The 19,516-nt window shown below is 39.9% G+C and overlaps 1 protein-coding gene across 3 annotated transcripts in view; it reads right to left on the bottom strand.

Moving 5' to 3' along the window:
* Nucleotides 1-2,065: 2,065 nt before the first annotated feature.
* The window catches only part of LOC122091454, a 25,167-nt gene continuing 7,716 nt past the window's right edge, over nt 2,066-19,516 (bottom strand). For 2 of the 3 annotated variants that reach the window (XM_042661411.1, XM_042661412.1), the window contains exons 3-7: nt 17,250-17,345; nt 16,495-17,163; nt 4,330-4,600; nt 3,925-4,238; nt 2,066-3,781 (exon numbers count right to left, since the gene is read on the bottom strand). In XM_042661411.1, the coding sequence (XP_042517345.1) occupies nt 2,222-3,781; nt 3,925-4,238; nt 4,330-4,600; nt 16,495-17,163; nt 17,250-17,345 (2,910 nt within the window). In that variant the 3' untranslated portion in view covers nt 2,066-2,221. The remainder of the gene's footprint in view (nt 3,782-3,924; nt 4,239-4,329; nt 4,601-16,494; nt 17,164-17,249; nt 17,346-19,516) is intronic. The other variant, XM_042661413.1, reaches the window with a different exon arrangement.

Raw genomic sequence — 19,516 nt, 5'->3', positions numbered from 1 at the left:
GTTTATTGTTGCTATTGCATGTGAAAAGTTAACTCCATGGTTCTTACAATGTTTGTAAGAGCGCTTCTCCATCCAAATTGAATTAGAAAAGTTCAGCAATATATACATAAAATACAGAAGCACCCATCAAGAAGGTACTGTTTCTGTTCTGCATGAATGGATTGCTTCGACTTTCTATTTCAATTTGGATGGAGAAACAGTCTTTACTCTAGAAAATTGATTAGCTCGCTTCTTTTGACTTGTGAATATGCTTGTTTAGAGCATGGAAGTGACACCATGTGATATTGGGCTTCCATTACTGGATGTTGTTTGCCCCTTTGTATTCAGCTCCTCTCTAATTAATTGGGCGCCAATTAGTGATCCAAGGGCTGGAAGGACCTTGGACACTCATCCCAATACATGGGCAGGTATCCCACGGCCTCGCAGCCCTTGGTTCACTAATCGGGTGCCCAATTAATTGAAGAGTATGTTACTCTGTATTGCCAGGCATCTCTCTGCTCCAGATAGGCACATGGTGAGTTGCATTCTTGTTAGAAAATCAGATCGGACCTAGGTTGATCCGTTGAGATCTTTACTATGATCTGGTTGCTGTCTTAAGGGTATCAAAATGGGACAGTACCTAACCAGTTCGGATCACAAGGGGGCCATTCCCAGAACCTTTCTGTTTACTTAATGGTTCCAAAACTAGGATTCGGCCCCGTTTAATAATGGGACAGTCCAATTCTGGTTCCTTAATAGATCTAAGCACTCAAAGTCTCAGTCAAATTCATACGAAATTCCTAAGACTAACAAACCTCCCAAGCATAACAATGAACGGGTACTCTCTTTTGATTACTTGTGCTATTATCGAAGATCAATAAAATTGACTCACTGAACAATGCGACTAAACAACCGCGTCACAAACAGAGAGACAGAGTGTGTTGCAAGCTTGCAGGTCAGTCTCTGCCTCTTTGAATCTTCCTCAGTTCAAAGTTCGAGCATCAAAACGATACTGCGATATGGAAAGATTAACTTAATGGCTCAATCCCCATTAGTATTTAGTAATAGGGAAAAGACTGAAAATGAGGTGTTCTATGCCCACTCAAGCAGAATTTGTTATTATAGTTTCTCTTTATAAAAAATAAGAACTTTTATGCGTCTAGGGTTCAGAGGACCCTTTCTCTCACTAATAACAATTAGACAAAATGTATACCTGGGCCTTGGCCTGGTGGTTTGTAGTGCACAATGTGGAGTACTTGCCTGAGAGTTGGTCACTTGCTCAACTCCTCTCAAGTGCCATTAGTGCTTGGTTTGCACCAACTTCTTGGTTTTCCAAGAAGTGTGGCCTAACTAAACCTTAGTAAGTAATTTAGGCATGTTAAATGTGTCCTAACGGTTATGGTTCTCCAGAGCACTCCCTTCCATTTAATAATAGGTCCCAAGATCAGCTCGCAGAACCATCCTATATAGTAATGGGACATGCGGGTTCTGGGTTTTAGCAGAATGGTTCCCAGTTCTAGACCCAAATTGGCACCCTTAGGGGGTGTTTGGTTCGGTAAATCAAATGGTGTATGTATCGGATATGAGTGTCAATCTTTTGACAGACATTCTTCTGAATTATATTTCTTTATGAAAAATCGTTTGGTTACCTTGAGGCTAGTACATGTTTCTCGCGGGTTGAGTTATTGGCTTCCGTAGAGAGCTTCTTTCCACTTTCTCCTTTTATACTGGGTGGTAAAAAAGTTGTTCAAATCTGAGTTTAAGTGTTGAGGTAAACTCAGATTTGGAACACATCCTTTGTAATATAGTCATTCATGGGAAGTAGGGTGCTCACTTATGTGGGTCATTCTAGTGGAACCAAACAACTCCAAAAATTAAGAATTATCATTCTAAAGAATGTCATCCCAAAGATTTACCGAACCAAACACCCCCTTAGTTGTTCTGTTGCAGAATTTTGGATCTATAAACTAGAATCCAGTCTTGGACTCTTAAGATACAACTCTGATCCAACACTTATATGCCCTGGGAAGGATTAGCATAGTAGAAGCAAGTTTGGGGTCGAACTGAAAGCAAATGATGGTTCATCTGACAAAATATGGGGGCAATTCTCCCCTTATATAGGCAGTATACGCTTAAATGTACATAATGTCCTCTTTCTCGTAAAATATCTATAACCAAACAGGTTTACCTACAAAACCAGCATCCTTGGGACGCCGCAATGCTTTCTGAGCTCCAGTAGCAGCTAAGGCCTGCCGCTTTGATCATCGGATATGGTCTCTTCAGAAGAAGCATCACTCTCAATGACGATCAAGTCTTTTGCTTTACCAATAGGATATGAACATGCTGGGTTTAAATCGGTTCTGCCATTCAAGATTTGATTCTCTGCCTCAACCATTGCAGAGCTTGACCCTGTCACTGAAAGATGACCAAATCTGCTTCCTATGCACGAAAGGGGTATGTCAGATGTTTCACGGCCACCAAACATGCCATTGATGTCATTCTTCCTCAGTCCTTGATGAGGATTTGTTTGAGGCAATGGCAGCTCACCTGAACTGCAAAAAGGTGGTGTTAGTGTTACCCTCCGGTGTTCATTATAGAGCAGGCTCGCTTGCGAAACAGGATAAGTCATCGCTGACTCTGTTGGCCTTGGAGGAGGGAGACTAATCACTTCTCTTAGCCAATGTGGCAGATTACTTTTAACAGAGGATCCAGGTGGAGGATGATCTGGCAAGAAAGAATTATGTGAAGTTGCTCTGACTTCACCACAACTGGACAGTTCTCCATTCTGTAATCCATCATAACTCACTGATTTGTCAATAGCATTCTGCTCAAATATGGAAATATCTGTACGATATCTTGGACGTTTTCTTTTTGGATATGTGCGATTCCTTTGGCCCCTAATACTTTTCTGCAGTTGTTTGTTACTTATCCTCTGAAGAACTGCATTTCTTAGGTCACTATTGAGAACAGATGACACTTTGTCTGGACTGTTTTCTGCCAGTGTGTTATGCATGGCATATTGGCTTGGGAGACTGTATGGGTAACGCCTCTCTGTCTGAACATACACATTCCCCAGAGAAAGTTGAGTTTCATCAATCAAGGCTTGAGACCTAGGTGGCATACAATTTCCCATGTGATAACTGGCATATCCATTGCCAGCCATTCTAGTTTCAGACCACAAATCACTGTTGATGCATTGTGGATGATCTTGTGAGTTTCTGAACCTCGCTGGCTGAATCATCATTCCACTCAAAAGTTGGGATTGTTCATCATCCCACTGCTCAGCTAGGTCCTTTGCTACCCTCCACACTGAGAAGTGCAATCTTGGGTCCCTTAACATGGCATCCCAGTTGCCCCTTCCGTGTCTCCTCACACCTATCCAAAGAGAATCCAACTCTTCTTCTGACCATGCAGTCGCCGATCCCTTGGACTTGTCCAGCCAACAGCCTTGGTTTCCCTTTAATGCTTTTGCTCTTGTTACAATACTGTCAAGCATCAGCTTGTGTCTCTGGATAGAACTCTGGTGTGGTGCAGAATGGGGCAGCAAATTTTGAATATCTTCACTTTTACTAGAGCTTGGAAATGACGACATGGACGAGCAGTCTTTGGAAGCACTAACTGCAGTCTCAGGCTCCATTGGTAGGGATAAGCCAAGAAAAAGAGGGGAACAGAGAAAAGACTCTGTTGACATTTGACTGTAATGATCATCTTTGCATCCAGACTTAGTAAGGGAAGAAACTACACAAGCAGTTGCTTCTGATGGCCTGCATGGCATTTCATTCCTGAAATCTTCAGAAAAATTCTGCACATCAGAACAGCGAAAGAAATCAGAGAAGAAAGACTACAAAATTTTCCACACTGCTATGGGAAAGAGGATGACAAATAAGCAATAGAGTATATGAAAAGAGTACACACAGAAATGACAATTGATGAGATGATGCACACCTGCTGACACAGATTCTGTGAAGAAATATCAGTTGGCAGCGAAGTGGGCGCTTTCCCACAATCTTTACTGTTACTACCATGTTCCTTTGTCTTAATACATGAATTTCTATCAGCATGTGTATCAGAAGATGGCCTCTCTTGCACCGGCTCATTACTGGTTTCCAACAGTACTGGAACCTTGCCTTTGTTAGTCCTTTCTTCATGCAAAATAGTAGCATGATTTGGACTCGCTGAACTTGGGACGTCCAAAAAATTTCCGGGTGAAGCATTTATATTTAGTTCACTGCATGTGCCATTCACTGTACCGCATGAATCTGTCACATCAGGTGAAAATAAATAATTTATCGGATGTTTCTTTAACAAGGTTACAACATTTTGATTTCATGTTACCCCAACTCATCGTACCAGGGGGTGCTACAGATAGATCCAGATGCACCACGGAGGCTCTAATGCCTAAAACAGCTCCAGGCTTGACAGCTCCCTTTGAACCACCATTTTCCACACATTGAAACTCTTCTCCAACAGAAACCCCAACTTCAGTCAACTTGCACTGTTTGTCTTCATTTACGTCCAGGTCCATTATTGCTGAAGATATTGCAGCACATTTTATGGGTAGATCCTTTTGGCAATCTGCAGAAGTGCAGGTGGCACTTGGTGCAACTTCTTCATTCACTATCTGCTCTCAAAATTGTTCAAGTAATTAATGATTACATGTCTCTCACTTTTCTATATTTAGTAGAAGACAGTTTATAGGGAACAGGTCAGTTTGAAGAAGAATAAACATGAACAAGTTGACTGTGTCAGAATTTTTGAAATAAAGAGTTGACTGTCAACCTTTTTGACATAACTAGTTTGGGAAAAGTTGTAATGACAAGATCTGCTGAATTTTTTTTTTTTTCCAAGCTTTTATTGCTGATTTTCATAACTAGTATTTCAATGAAAAGAGAGAACCTCCAAAATCAAAATGAACATGAAAAATACCTGAGTATCATACCCAATTCATTTGATAAATCAGACATACATCTCATGGTGATTCAGGACCTCAAATGAGATTCTGTATGCAACATACAGAATCCTGATTATGCCACGACATTTTATTAACCTCTCAATCGTGAATAGTGGATTTATCTTTAACAATGGATTTTAATCAGTCATTGGTGTAAACCCATGAATCCTCTGCGACACAGCAGAATCAGAAGACAGCCTAGAGTCGGAAAAGGAAGATAGTTTGAAACCTATCTTCCTTTTCCAACTCTAGTCCTTCAGAATCAAGCCAACAGCAGAGATTGAAGATATAGAAAGTTTGTGCTGGAATTGCAAATGATGAACATGGAGATTGCTAGACATTGCACATCAGTAAGGAAGTTTTTCATATTTCTTGTTAGCATGGTTTTAAGTTTCATCGACCGAGACGTATCAGTTTCAACACTAACCGAAACGAAACCAATGGTTGATGCTGGCTTGGTCCAAGTTTTGACCCTGTTTCAACTGAAACATGGTCAAAACATATATATAATTCACAGGTTCCGATCGAAACCTGTCATATTTCGACAAGTTTTGACCGAGACATCTTTGTTTCGCAGGTTTCGACGCAGCTCCTCAGAATTTTGCCAAAAACTTGCAGTTTTTTGCCAAATCACTTTGCTTTTTTGTGTTCTTCTACTCATTCAACCCTTCTATAGATTGGATTTGCGTGATTGTAACTTGAAGTTAATGGTTTTTTTCCCCAAATCTAATTTTTGGAGAATTAGTACTTAGTCATGGAATTGCTATCCCCAAAACTAATGGTTTTTCCCCCCCAAATCTATTTGCGTAATTGGGTAAGTGTACAACAACATTCAGCGTGCACTAGCAAACTTGGGTCCAAACTACAAGTACTATTTTGGGTGGTTTTTTTGTGAAACTAATTCATAGACCATGTATGGAATGGTAAACATAGGTAGCACAAAAAGAAATGTCAAAAAATCATGTTCTTAGCCTCGAAACCTAGGTTCAATTTCACAAAACCTAGGTTTTGATTTTGGCCTAGAAAAATCCTAGGCTTCGACCAGGTTTCAGCCAGGGTCGAAACCCAAAACCTGGAACCTTGATTGTAAGTCATGGGGTCCATTCTGGCAAGGAGTTTCCAGCTCTGTGCAGACCTGGAAACTTACCTCCTGGTCTAGACTCATTTGCTGCCACATGATAGGTCTGTTGTTCAATAAGATACCACTCGTCATAGATATGTACGAAAGGTTAGTGTGGCGAAGTAAAAGAAGCCTTAAGAAATATGAAAGCAAGCACCTTACCAGGCCCAAATGAGATTCCAATTGAAGTCTGGAAAACCTTAGGAGATTGTGGGGTATATTGGTTAACCAATCTATTTAATAGGATTATGAACATAAGAAAGCTGCCAGATGAATGGAGGAGAAGCATTATAGTCTCGATCTACAAAATTAAGGAGATATCCAAAGCTGCAATAACTATAGAGGCATAAAGCTAACGAGTCATACTATGAAACTTTGGGAGAATGTTATTGAAGCTTGTCTGAGAAGAGAGAATCATATCTCGGTGAACCAATTTAGCTTTATGTCAAGTAGATCCACAATAGAAGCTATCTACCTATTGAGGAGGCTCATAGAAAGGTATAGAGATAAAAAGAAGGATCTCCATATGGTCTTTATTGACTTGGAAAAAGCATATGACAGAGTTCCTAGACATTTAATCCTACATAATCTAGTGAAGAGAGGGGTATCGAGTAAATATGTGGATATAAATAAAGATATGTATAAAGGCTTGGTGAATAGTGTGAGATCTGCGGAAGGTCAAGGCAAGGAATTCCCAATTACGATTGGGTTACATCAAGGACCAGCCTTAAGCCCTTATCTATTTGCGCTTATCATAAATGAACTAACTAAAAACATCCAAGATGAGGTCCCATGGTGTATGCTCTTCACCGATGGTAATTTTTTGGTGGATGAGACAAAGTCAGGGATTAACACTAAGTTAGAGCTATGGAGATCAACCGTGAAAACAAGAGGCTTTAAGATTAGTAGAACGAAGACAGAGTCTATGATGTGAAATTTTAGTCACACTATGATGAATAATGACATGGTGAAAATTAAGGAAAGAGAGATACAACAAAGTGACTCTTTTAGATGTCTGGGATCAATTCTAAATAAAGAAGGTGGCATAGAGGATGATGTTTCACACAGAATTAAAGTGAGATGAATGAAGGGGAGAGGTGAGACCAAAGTATTGTGTGACCGATGTATCCCATTAAAACTTAAACAAAAGTTCTATAGGACTGTTGTAAACCAGCTATAATGTCTAGGGCGGAAGATTGGGCAATTAAGAAAGGGTCATTTAGCAAAGCTATGTGTACCAGAGATAAGAATGTTAAAATGGATGTGTGGAAAAACTAGAAAGGATAAAATAAGGAATGAACATATTAGAGCTGACTTGGGAGTTGCCCCGATCACTGACAAACTCTGAGAAAGTCTTTTGAGGTGATATGGTCATGTTCAACGGAGGCGTAGGATGCCCTCAGTAAGGAATGATATGATTCTGATTGAAGAAGCTAAAAGAGCTAGGGGCAGGCCTAAAATGACAACAAAAGAAGTTGTGAGGAATGACATACATAGTTTGGGTCTTGTACCAAGTATGACCTTGGATAGAGCATATTGGAGAGCAAGGATCTATGTAGCCAACCCCATTTAGCTGAGATTCTCTTGATTTTCTGAACTGTGCCTCTTTCCTCTTTCCTCTTTCATTTTTCCTTTTTCATTTGTCATTTTTCAAATTTCATTTCTCATTTCAATTCCTATCCCCCTCTCATCTCTTCATCCTCCTTTTCTGTTTAAACCTCAGTTTTTCCTATGTTGTTTTGTTTGGATCCATGTAGCTGACCACATTAAGTTGGGATAACTTAGTTTGTTGTTGTTGTGTTAAGCAACCTAATTAAACTCAAATACTTAACTACTAATCCCATGTACTAACTCTACCCCAACTTCATAGGTTTGTAAATTTATCATGTTACAATGAAACCCAACAAAATAAAAGGACCAATCTATAATATAACTACCCAAGGATTATTTTCAGCCCATAAGACTGCCACCAGCACTTTATGGGCCTCTCAAGCTTGTGCCTAGGCCTCCATACGGGATGAATGCCATGTACCGCTCAAGGAACAGGCACCAGGTGAAGGTGAGAGTGCCTGCTGCCTGATTTAAGTAAAACACTAATTTCTTCGAAATATAAAATAGACATTATATATTGATCAGAAGTACTCTTCTCTCTTCCCTTTGAATCTAAGCTCTTGTTTTTTTCTCTTTTTTTCTCCCCCTCACATGACCATATGATAATCATGGCATAAAAAGATACAGATCACTCTTCTAACTCACAACAACAACAAGAATAAATAAATAAATGACAATAAAGGAAGCACTTGAGTGAAGCTGTTTGTCTAATAAAATATTCAAGCATCAGGCCAGCATCTAGCCTTACCTGGCAGCCAAGGAAAGTACCCAGTTTGTGTTTGAAATACTTCTTTGTTAGAATAAGTGTACCGCAGGGGCACAATGGGGATTTCCCCCCTCCACTGATCCTATTTAGAGTGGGACGGCTGGATAGGGGAGTGTATAGTTGTAATTGAGTTATGACCTGTACTCATGTTTGGGTTATGAGTCCTGGGTTAGGACTTGTACTCCTGTTATGACTCTACTTTGCTTGTTATAAATAAGGAGCTTGGGTGATCAATTAGATCACTCATGAATTGTCCCCAATTTTGCTCTCAACAAGGTATTTGAGCTAAGTTTCTGACCTAGCTATTTTTCAGCCACTTTTTTTCTCTCCTTCCAAAATTGCAGACTCTCTCTCTCATCTTCCATCTTCTTCACAAGCCTCCATCTTCTCCCACTTTTCCTTCCCAGCTACATTAATGACAGCACTAATGGGGTGATTCATATGAATCTAGTTGTTGTTCTATCCATCACCTCAATGTTTTAAACCAAAACAACTTTGAAAAATTAGGGTTCTTACCTATCTTTGTGATTTTTTTATTCTTCTTCTCCCTTGGAATATGGTTCTTCCTACTTCTAAGAACATATTTGCACCCATTAAAGATCAAGTACAGCAACCTAGAAAGGACCCATCATCACCTACAAGATCAACCTGCAAGGTTGAAGCCCCATCATATGCAATTTCAAGAAACCAAGGTTTTTCTCTCTCCAAAACCTTGTCTCCATCAATTTTACAGTTCTAAACCTCAGAATCGACTGATATTTGGAGGATATCTTCCTCATACCCAGAGAGGAGTTTGACCAGCCCTGTGGCCCAGTCTGCCAAGGCTGTGTGTGTGATCTTCTTCCATGAAGATTTTTAGGGTTTTCTCTAATCGAACCATCAGTCCAGTTCTTCATCATAATCAGATATAACTTGGAGGACTTCTCCACCACCCTTATTGAGTAGTTCAATCCAAGTATTGGCCCAATCTGACGGCTGGTTTTGAAGATCTGGTATTTCTCCCATATTTTTGTTGACTTCTCCCTATTTTCATCATGTCTGGTGTAACTATTGTATCTACTGCAACCTCAGATTCTGATGGGCAAGGTCGCAATGAATATATTCATTTTGAAGCTTGCTCTATGAAATTGGATGGAACTAATTATCTAATCTGGTCTAGAACCACTTATCTTACGATTGCTGGCAAAGGTCTCACTGGACATATCACAGGCAAATCAAATAAACCATGTACTCCTCAAGACAAATGGATCACCAATGGCAATGACTTTTCTGATCAACTCTATACATCAATCTATCTCTAGAGGATTCTTATTATTAAAAACTGCTTCTCAGATCTGGTTTGCTGCCAAAGAAACCTATGGACAAATAGGGAATGATGCTCAGGTGTTTGACCTTCACAAGAAAGTGCGCACTAATACTCAACAAGATTTCTCTGTGTCCAAATATTATGCTGAACTTCGAACTCTATGGCATGAGTTTGATCTCTTTGCAGACTACCAACCTTCCAATGCTGAAGATAATGCTCCCTATGCAAAACATTTGGACAAAATTAGGATGTATGATTTCTTGGCTGGTTCGAGTGTTGACTGTTGAGTACGATCAGATTCGTGTCCAGGTACTTAGCAAATCTCCCTTCCCTACTCTGTAACAGTCCTTTGCCCTATTTCATACGAAGGAGTGTCCTCGGAACTCTATGCTTTACACTCCCTCTACTGAGAAATCAGCCCTACAGACTGGTTCTAATACTTCTGAGGGAGCTGTTGTCCGTAACAATGACACTACCAAGGAGGTGGTGAAATGTGAGCACTGCAACAAACCATATCATACCAAAGCCACATGTTAGAAACTTCATAGGAAATGAATTTGAAGCCATAGTTGTCATGGCGTTGCCTAGGCGTCACCAAGGCAGCGATTTGGCGTCCTGGCAGAAAAAGAAGTTCATGGCAGTGCTACGATTTATGTGACTCACAAATGGCGGTCGCCATTGGCTGATAAGCATCGCCATGGCACCGCCATGGATGCCAGGTCACGCCTGATTCACTAGGCGGTCGATTTTTTGTAAAATGCAATGTGATTTTGATAGGGCTATGTTGATTTTTGATGATTTGATGTTGCTTAATATTGGTTTTATACGTTATAGGGTATATATTGAGGCTTGTAGCATGTTAAATAACTTTAGAAAATAAGGGAAATAAAAAAGTAGCATACTAAATAACTTAAGAAAATAGGGAAAATAATAAATGACACATAGGCAATTTGACTGCCATGGCAACGCCATAACGGGCGATTCATTGCCAAATCGATTAGCCACCCCTCCACTGCCTTGGATCGATTTGTCGCCGTGACAACTATATTTGAAGCTAAACGTGCTCGTGGTAAATCCAAGAACAAGGCCCATCAAGCTGAAACTATTGGCAAACCTTCTGCAACTGATATTGGTCTATCCCATGAAGAATTCCAAGCTTTCAGAAGTATGCTCCAGGCTTCCAATTCAACACCTGCCAATTCTCCAGCTCCTTTAGGTTCCAACTTTGCTCATTCAAGTATCTTGTTTAGTGGTCACTATGCATCGGTAGTCTCCAGTCCTTAGATCATTAACTCTGGTGCCACTGATCATATGACTAGATCTTTCAACCTCTTCCACCAGAATTCACCACCTCAGGCAGAGTAAAAGTGAGGGTTGCAGATGGCACCCTATCTTCCGTCTCCAGTAAGGGTTCTATTTAGTGTTCTAATTCTCTCACTTTAAATTCAATTTTACATATCCCTAAATTTACTACTAATTTTCCATCTATTAGTAGCCTTACTAGGGATTTGAATTTTTAAGTACCATTTTTTCTTTCCCACTACATTTTCCAAGATCTGGTAACAGGGAAGACAATTGGATGTGATAAGGTGCAGAGTGGTCTCTATTTGCTTGATGATGATCGTCTTCCTACAATTGCGGTCTCTATTATTCCTCATTAGCAACACTCTAATCTGCAACAGTGGCATTTTCGGTTGGGGCATCCTCCTCTTTAAACATTATCTCTTTTCTTTCCGCAATTAGTTAAACAATGTAATAAGGATGACTTCTTTTGTGAAGCCTATATTCTGGCTACTCAAACTCATTCTTGTTATTTTCCATTAAATAAAAGTTCTGAATTTTTCCATTTGGTTCACTCTGTTGTGTGGGGTCCATCTCGTCGGACGTCTATCTCTGGTAAACATTGATTTGTGTCCTTTATTGATTCACTCTCACACAACATGGGTGTATATGATGCAACATAAAAGTGAAGTGTTCATTTGCTTTCAACGCTTCCACAAGATGATTCAGACTCAATTCAATGCTACTCTAAAAATTCTTCGTAGTGATAATGGTAATGAATATATGGAGGGTCAATTTCAGAGGTACCTTGCTGAACATTTGATTCTTTATCAAACTAGTTGCGTTGGCACTCCCACTCAGAATGGGGTTGCTGAACGCAAGAACAGACACTTACTGGACGTTGCCCGATATTGACAGTGAAGAGACGACTCTGACTTTGCTTGCTCCACCTCTAGTGTATCTAACATCTCCAACAAAGAGTAAGGGGACAAAGACTACTTGTGAAACCATTGTTCCAACTCCAGAGGAGATTGAGACCATTGTTCCTACCCAGGGGGAGTTGACTCCCGTGCAGTGTACTATCAAGGAATTTCAAAGACAGATTGATAATTCAACTCTTCAACTCTATCAAGCAACTTGAGACCAGTACCACCACTACAACACCTTTACACATCCCCTCACTAGCCAAGATCCAGAGCCGACTGAGCCTATTGTGACAGGTATAATTTCTTCTTCTGACCAACCTATTGCTCTTAGAAAAGGCAATAGGACTTGCACTCAACATCCTATATCCCATGTTGTTTCATATGATTCTCTTTCTCCCTGCTATCATGCTTTTGTCTTCTCTATCTTCTGCTCATATTCCCCATAATTGGCAGAAAGCTCTTGCAAATGGAAAATGGAAGGCCGTAATGGTGGAAGAAATGGATGCCCTAAAAAATAATACTACATGGGAACTTGTGAGTCTTCCTCCGAGGAAAAAACCAATCGGTTGAAAGTGGGTGTTTGTGGTGAAGCAAAAGATAGGACAGATGGCTTTATAGATAACTACAAGGCGAGACTTGTGGCTAAAGGATTCACTTAGACATATGGCATTGACTAACAGGAAACGATTGCACCAATTGCCAAATTGACCTTTGTGCAAGTGCTACACTCATGAGCTGTGAACCTAGGATGGGATCTCCAACAACTTGATGTCAATAATACTTTCCCCCATGGAGAGCTCGATGAGGAAGTATATATGGATATTCCACCAGGTTTCTCCAGTAAGGGAACTCAGGGGGCAAGGTCTATAAGTTGAAGCGTGCTCTCTATGGTTTAAAGCAGTCACCTAGAGTATGGTTTGGGAGATTTAATAAGGCGATGACATCTGTGGGGTATAAGCAAAGCAATGCTGACCACACATTTTCATAAAGATCTCTAGAGATAAAATTACCATTCTCATCATCCAGGATGACATTGTGGTGACAGGGAAAGACAGTGTTGAGACTGGTCGCATCAAGGACTTTCTTGGTCGAGAGTTTGAAATAAAGGATCTTGGGAAGCTAAGGTACTTTCTTGGGATTGAAGTTGCTCGATCTTCTAAAGGCATCTTTATCCCAGAGGAAGTACATCCTTGATCTATTGTCAAAGACTGTTTTATTGGGTTGTCGTCCTTCTGATACACCTATGGAAGCTAGTACACGACTCAAGGAAAAGGAGGGTGAATCTATTGACAAAGGGCATTACCAACGGTTAGTAGGCAAAATGATCTCTCTCCCATACTCGGCTTGATATTGTTGTGGCTGTCAGTTTGGTGAGTCCGTTTATGCATATGATCCTTATTCCTCCTATATGGAAGCAGCCCTACATATCTTGAGGTTCTTGAAATCTGCTCCAGGAAAAGGGATTCTTTTATCTCCTCATAATCATCTTAGAGTTAAATCCTATACAGATGCAGATTGGGCTAGATCTCCTAATAGAAAGTCCATCTCAGGTTATTGTACCTTTATGGGTGGGAATCTTGTCACATGGCGTAGCAAGAAGCAAAATGTGGTAGCTCGTTCCAATGTTGGAACAGAGTTTCATGCTATAGCACAAGGGATTTATGACTTGTTGTGGTTACACACTCTTAGATAATATTGGTGTGCTTGTTCATCTTCCTATGATGCTCTACTATGATAACAAGCCTGCTACCAGTATTGCCCATAATCCAATACAACATGATCGTACCAAACATGTGGAGATTGATAGACACTTCATCAAAGAGAAGCTAGATGCTGCCTTGATTTGTGTACCCTTTGTGAAGTCTGAAGATCAGTTAGCCGATGTATTCACTAAGGGTTTAGCTAGGAATATGTTTCATTCTAGTTTAGTCAAGTTGGGCATGTGTGAGATCTATGCGCCAACTTGCGGGGGAGTGTGAGAATATATGATAAGTGTGTCGTAGGGGCACAATGGGGATTCCCCCCTCCACCGACCCTATTTAGAGTGGGATGGGGAAGGGTATATTTGTAATTGAGTTATGACCTGTAATCCTGTTTGGGTTAGGACTTGTACTCCTGGTTTGGTTGGGACATGTACTCCTATTATGACTCTACTTTGCTTATTATAAATAAAGGGCTCAGGTGATCGATTAGATGACTCATGCATTCTCCCCGACTTTGCTCTCAACACCTACAAAGTAAGTTTTGAGGTCGGTACATGAGATTAGTGACTTAAGTTGTGTTTGAATTAGATTAGGAGATCAGTGAGTGAGGGTGATCAGGAGTCTTTTCATGAGTCTAATCAAGATTTTTAACAGGTTATACATAAGTACATATCCCCCATCAATCAAGCAAGATTTGAATACTAGAACCAAAGGTTTTTCAAGGGTTGAGCTGTTGAGTCTGCGAACATGGGTGAAAGCTCTTCTGCAGGCCTACTGTTTTCTTCTCTTCTTCTTCTTCTTCTAGCTCTGAATTCTACTGCAAATCATGTGCTATCTCTTCTCTTTGCTCTATTCTTCTTCTCCTACTTATCATTATGGGAAAATTTCTTGTACCTCCCATCTAAGTAGCCCGTATTCCACGTAACCCCCAAGTTTAAAAAAAAAAATATCACGTACCTCCCCACTTTCATAACTAAATAACAGATTGGTCCACTCCATTAGTTGATCCCTTGTTAAGTGATGAAGTCAGTGGGTTACCAAACTACCCTTGAAGAAGGGTAAACTTACCGATGTACCCTTCATTGCAAAACCCCCCAAATCGAAAGGGTAATCAGTTAGGGCTGCTATTTCTTCATTGCAAACCCTTCCATTTCCGACAAAGGCATTGACTCTCCAACCATGGGGTCATTTCTTTCGAGCAAGCATTCACTGCGGCAGATGCTGATGGTGGCGAAGCTGTAGACGAGCACATTGCTTCTAGAATGCCCACCATGGTCATTGAGACTATATTCCCTGGTCCTTCGGAATAGAACAGCACAGTCTCGACCAGACTGATCAGTTCATTTTCATTGTCTTATATCTCCGTATCTTTCTTTTGTGATTCATTTCAAATACTGTCGCAGTAGCAGACTAACATTGGGACCTTATTTCTGCATCTAATTTGTGTCTGGTATTAACCACAATCTTGAAATTTGGTATACACAGCAGGAGGAAAAAGGAAGAAAATTTTTGCATACAAAAATCTTGAGACCTTATTTATATTTTTATTTGTGTCTGGTATAAGAAGCCGCAGTCATAAAATATGGTTTACACAGTGGAAATATGAGAGAAGAAGTAGCAGTTTTTTTTTCGTAGTAATGATGTTATCAAGGGAATTTTCATCCTTCCAGAAGGTTGGCTTTAGATGTTTATGTGCTTCCAGTTTATTGCTGCCTGTGTTTTTGTATCTCTTGCCTTAATTCTTTAACTCCTAGTGTTAAATTTTAATGATAATCCAACCTATTCTGTCTTATGTCGTTGAGTTGCTCGGGGTCCCTATGGTTAAAGTCATTGAGGACATGGGTCCAGCTGTGTTGTGATGTCATATAGCAGTGTTTGAGACCTTGAATCAGACATGGATTCAGGGGGAAAAAATGAAAATCACCATTCTGGTGGGTAGCCATAGAATGTGTATGCGTTGGGTTGAAGTATGATTCCTCGATTTGGTGGATGGATCCATTATGCCCCGGATTCTCATTGGGTTGACAGAGAGATGAGGGAAAGAACAGAGAGAAGAGGGATATATCGCTGGTCAGGTCGCCAGTAGGGGGAGAACGATGGTGTTGCAGGTCTTCAATGGTGGTAAGTAAATGGGTTTCCAAGAAATGGGAGTGTGTTATATGGAGGGATATAACAGGGTTAAAATGGTCTTTTCTCTTTTTCAAAGTTTTAAGTTAACACTAGTACTCAAACTGAGTGCGGTTGATATTTTTTCAAAGAGTGGGGTCACGTGGAATACGGGCTAGTTACAGGGGAGCTAAAAGAAATTTTCATATCAGTACTTACTCTCTCTTTTTTTCTTTTTTCTTTTTTTGGTGAATTATTATTATTATTACTATTTATTCTTATCTGTGGTACCCCTGTTCAATTTTCATATTACATTATTCTTCAATATCTCTCTAGTTACTGGTCTGTTTTATGTCAAATTTCACATTGCTGGTTTCCGATTTCACTCTCTCTGAAATTCTGAATCTGCTTCCTAAAGAATTCTGAACAATATTGTTGTTCTAGTTCTGCTACAAGTTATCCTTTTAGCACTAGGACTTCTCCATAACTCCCTGATCTGTTATCAGAATTCCACCAACTTTCGTACGTCTGTTTTGTTACTAGAATAGACCACTCGACTAAGTTTCTAGACAATTCTAAATATTCTGTATATACACTTTTTCCTTCTGTTGTTGCTAGTATCTAATTCTGTTGATCCTGGACTGTAGCATGGTTTGCGCTTCTAGAATATTATCTAGAACCCCAAAGTCCAAACTGCATTACCATGCCACAGAGACTTCTGTAGGGAGAGAGAAAGACAGCATACCTCATCTTGCACATGGCCTGTGTCAGGTTCTTGCCTTGATGATATTACATCCGTCAACTGACCTACAGAGATACATTCTGAGGGTGCTTCATGTTTAGAACCTATTTCGGAAGCAGAGCTGCAGTAGTTGATAGCTGTATATCTTCTCTCCTCGACCACTGAATTATTTTCTGTATCTGGCCTATTCACATCCTTCTTTTTCTTGGCTCTTCTACAAAAAGTGATCAGTGGGCTACTACATTTCTTTTTCAGAAGTGCATCACCACATGACTTGTCATTGGAAAGGGAATCTGGGTTTTCCATATCAAATGTCTTTGGCATGCAGGCACAGGGACATCCAGAGCCGCAATATCTTTCAAGAGATGAATCTATGCACGAAGATTTTGCTTTAAGCTCAGTCTCCATATCTTCAAATTGAGAAACTGATCTAGTTTCAGGGAATGCATTCTTGCAAGTGGATCCAGAGTTCGAGCATGCATCTGCTAGCAGTGAGCTTTCAGTTTCCTTATCAGAGCTATCTTCTCCATGATTCGCTGCCAGAAGCACTTTATCAGTTAATACACTCCTTGCCACTTTCCTTCCAGACTCTGGGACTTGCAGTTCCAGGGACTTTCTCGAACATTTTTGTTGAATACAAGTAGTGCATAGCCATTGGTCATGTGTAACAAGCTTCAGGGGAAAAAAGTAAGGTATTTATCAATTGCATGTGTACGAAAGCAAATATTCAGTTCTAACATTTGCAAATTTTCACATACCTTAAGAGGGGGATCAGTGCATTGAAGATGGTAAACCTGGGAGCAGCCACCACAGTGCAGCAGGTTTCCTCCCAGATCAAAGCATTTAATGCAGTGCTGGGGAAAAAAAAGAGATGGGAAAATAGAACTCAGTTTTTAGCAACAAATGACAATGTAAGATTTGCCGAGTTAATTTAAGCTACAAAGGCTGCCACAAAAGCACATCAAAATAATTCAGGCAGTAACCAAAACAAATTTTAAGCAAATAAGATTAAGAAAAGGGCTCCCAGCAGATATGGTTAATGCAAAAAATATGAAAAAGCTGGTTGCCTAACCCTGGTCTTTTCTTTAGGAGGGGTGGCAGAGGTTTTGTAGCCTGCCTTCCCAGAAAAAAAAGGCACCAGCTAGTGCTCCTTGGCCCTACCCAACATACTGTATATTTTAATATGAGAAAAATACGAAGATATGTACATATTTATGTTGACTACTTCCTAGTGTTAACAAAGGAATCCTAACCATGTTCTATTGATTCAGTTTGGCTTCTTAACATATTTAACAATATATATAGCAAAATATTTAAGTAATGGTATTGGGCATCATACCAAAGGAGTGATTTTAAGAAATGTAACATACCATATCGTTTCTGAGAGACACAAGATACACTAGAGATACACATGGAAATGGTCAAAAAATGCATGGATATGCCCGTGATACACATAAAATACAGTTTTGAAGCATAAAACAGCTTGTTATACAACAACTGCTAGAGTTTATGTATTAGGGGTACTTTGGGAACTAGATTTTTTTTTTTTTCTGGACGAATAAATAATCATTACCGAAGAGGAGAAAAAACAAGGAACTAGTTTATTACTTGTTGGCTTATATTGTATTTTTCCTTTTTTTCCCTTTTACCTCCCTAGGGAGATGTATGTAATTCCATCTATTATGTTAGTGAATGAATATAGGTGGGAAGAGCACTCTCTCTTCCACACACAATTGCACACATTTTCCCTCTTCATTTTCTCTCTTCTCCTCCTATCTTCCTCTTGCTTCTCTCCTCTCTCTCGTACCTTGATCCTTACTTAGTTTCAACTACAACAACAACAACAAACTTAACATTTTCCCAACTGGATGGGGTTGGCTACATGGACACACAATTTAAAAAAAAAAAAACCACAGCAACATCCCACCTACAATTAGTCGGAAACATGGATCTTTGCCCTCCAAACAGTTCTGTTTGAGGTCAAACTGGAGCCAAGACCTAGCTTCTGCATGTTTTTTCTTCCATCATCATCTACGATCATTTTAGGCCTACCCCTATCTCTTTTTGCTCCTTCCATCTAGATCTGGTCACTCCTCGCCGGGGCATCCCTAGGTCTCCGCTGGACATGTCCATACCACCTTAAACGACATTCACGAAGCTTATCTTGAATTGGGGCTACTCCTAGATCATCTCTAACCTGATCAATTGGCGCTACTCCCAGATCCTAATCCTATCTATTCTAGTTTTTCCACACATCCATATCAACATTCTCATCTCTGCTATGCTCAACTTATCAATGTTACGCTTCTTGACTACCCAACATTCCGCCCCATACATCATTGCCAGTCTTACCACAGTCCTGTAGAATTTTCCTTTAAGATTTAAAGGAATACGTAGATAACACAACACCCCAGATGCCCCTCTCCACTTCATCCATCCTACTTTAACTCTATTGGAAACATCATCTTCCATATCCCCTTCCTGGTTTATGATAGACCCCAAATATCTAAAACACCTTATTATGCAATTTGTAACTATGCATCAGCTTAATGCATGGATTTGAGTTGTTTTCACCCAATCTAGTGATACATAACATAAAAAGGAGAGAGAGAGAGAGAGAGAGAGAGAGCTCTGCAACTTTACCAATTTTTTTGCCCAAATTTGTTTTGATCTATGATTTGAGCACTGTAAGTCTCCAAAACTTGTTGAATTGTGAAGATTAGGGGGTTATTTTTTTATGTTAGATGATTTCCTCCAACTCATATCGAAGAGAAAAAAAAAAATCCAAGGCTTTCAGCTGCTCTCAGTTTCGCATCTCACTCACGATTTTTGTTTTACAGGTTTAAAGGAGATGTATCAAGTGTGTCTAACCTGTAGCAGTACCATAACTGCCATGTATTGTATTGTACAAGTCCCGTACCAGATTGTATCGGTTGATACAAATTTTTTTCTGAAGAATAAGTATCAAATCAATAATGATATGTATCGGCCGATGCTTAAAAACCCTATCTATAAAAATAAAAAA

Source organism: Macadamia integrifolia, chromosome 10 (genome assembly GCF_013358625.1).
Source record: "Macadamia integrifolia cultivar HAES 741 chromosome 10, SCU_Mint_v3, whole genome shotgun sequence".
Taxonomy (NCBI): Eukaryota; Viridiplantae; Streptophyta; class Magnoliopsida; order Proteales; family Proteaceae; genus Macadamia; species Macadamia integrifolia.
The sequence above is the reverse complement of the archived record's forward strand: the minus strand, read 5'-3'. Positions and strand labels throughout refer to the sequence as shown.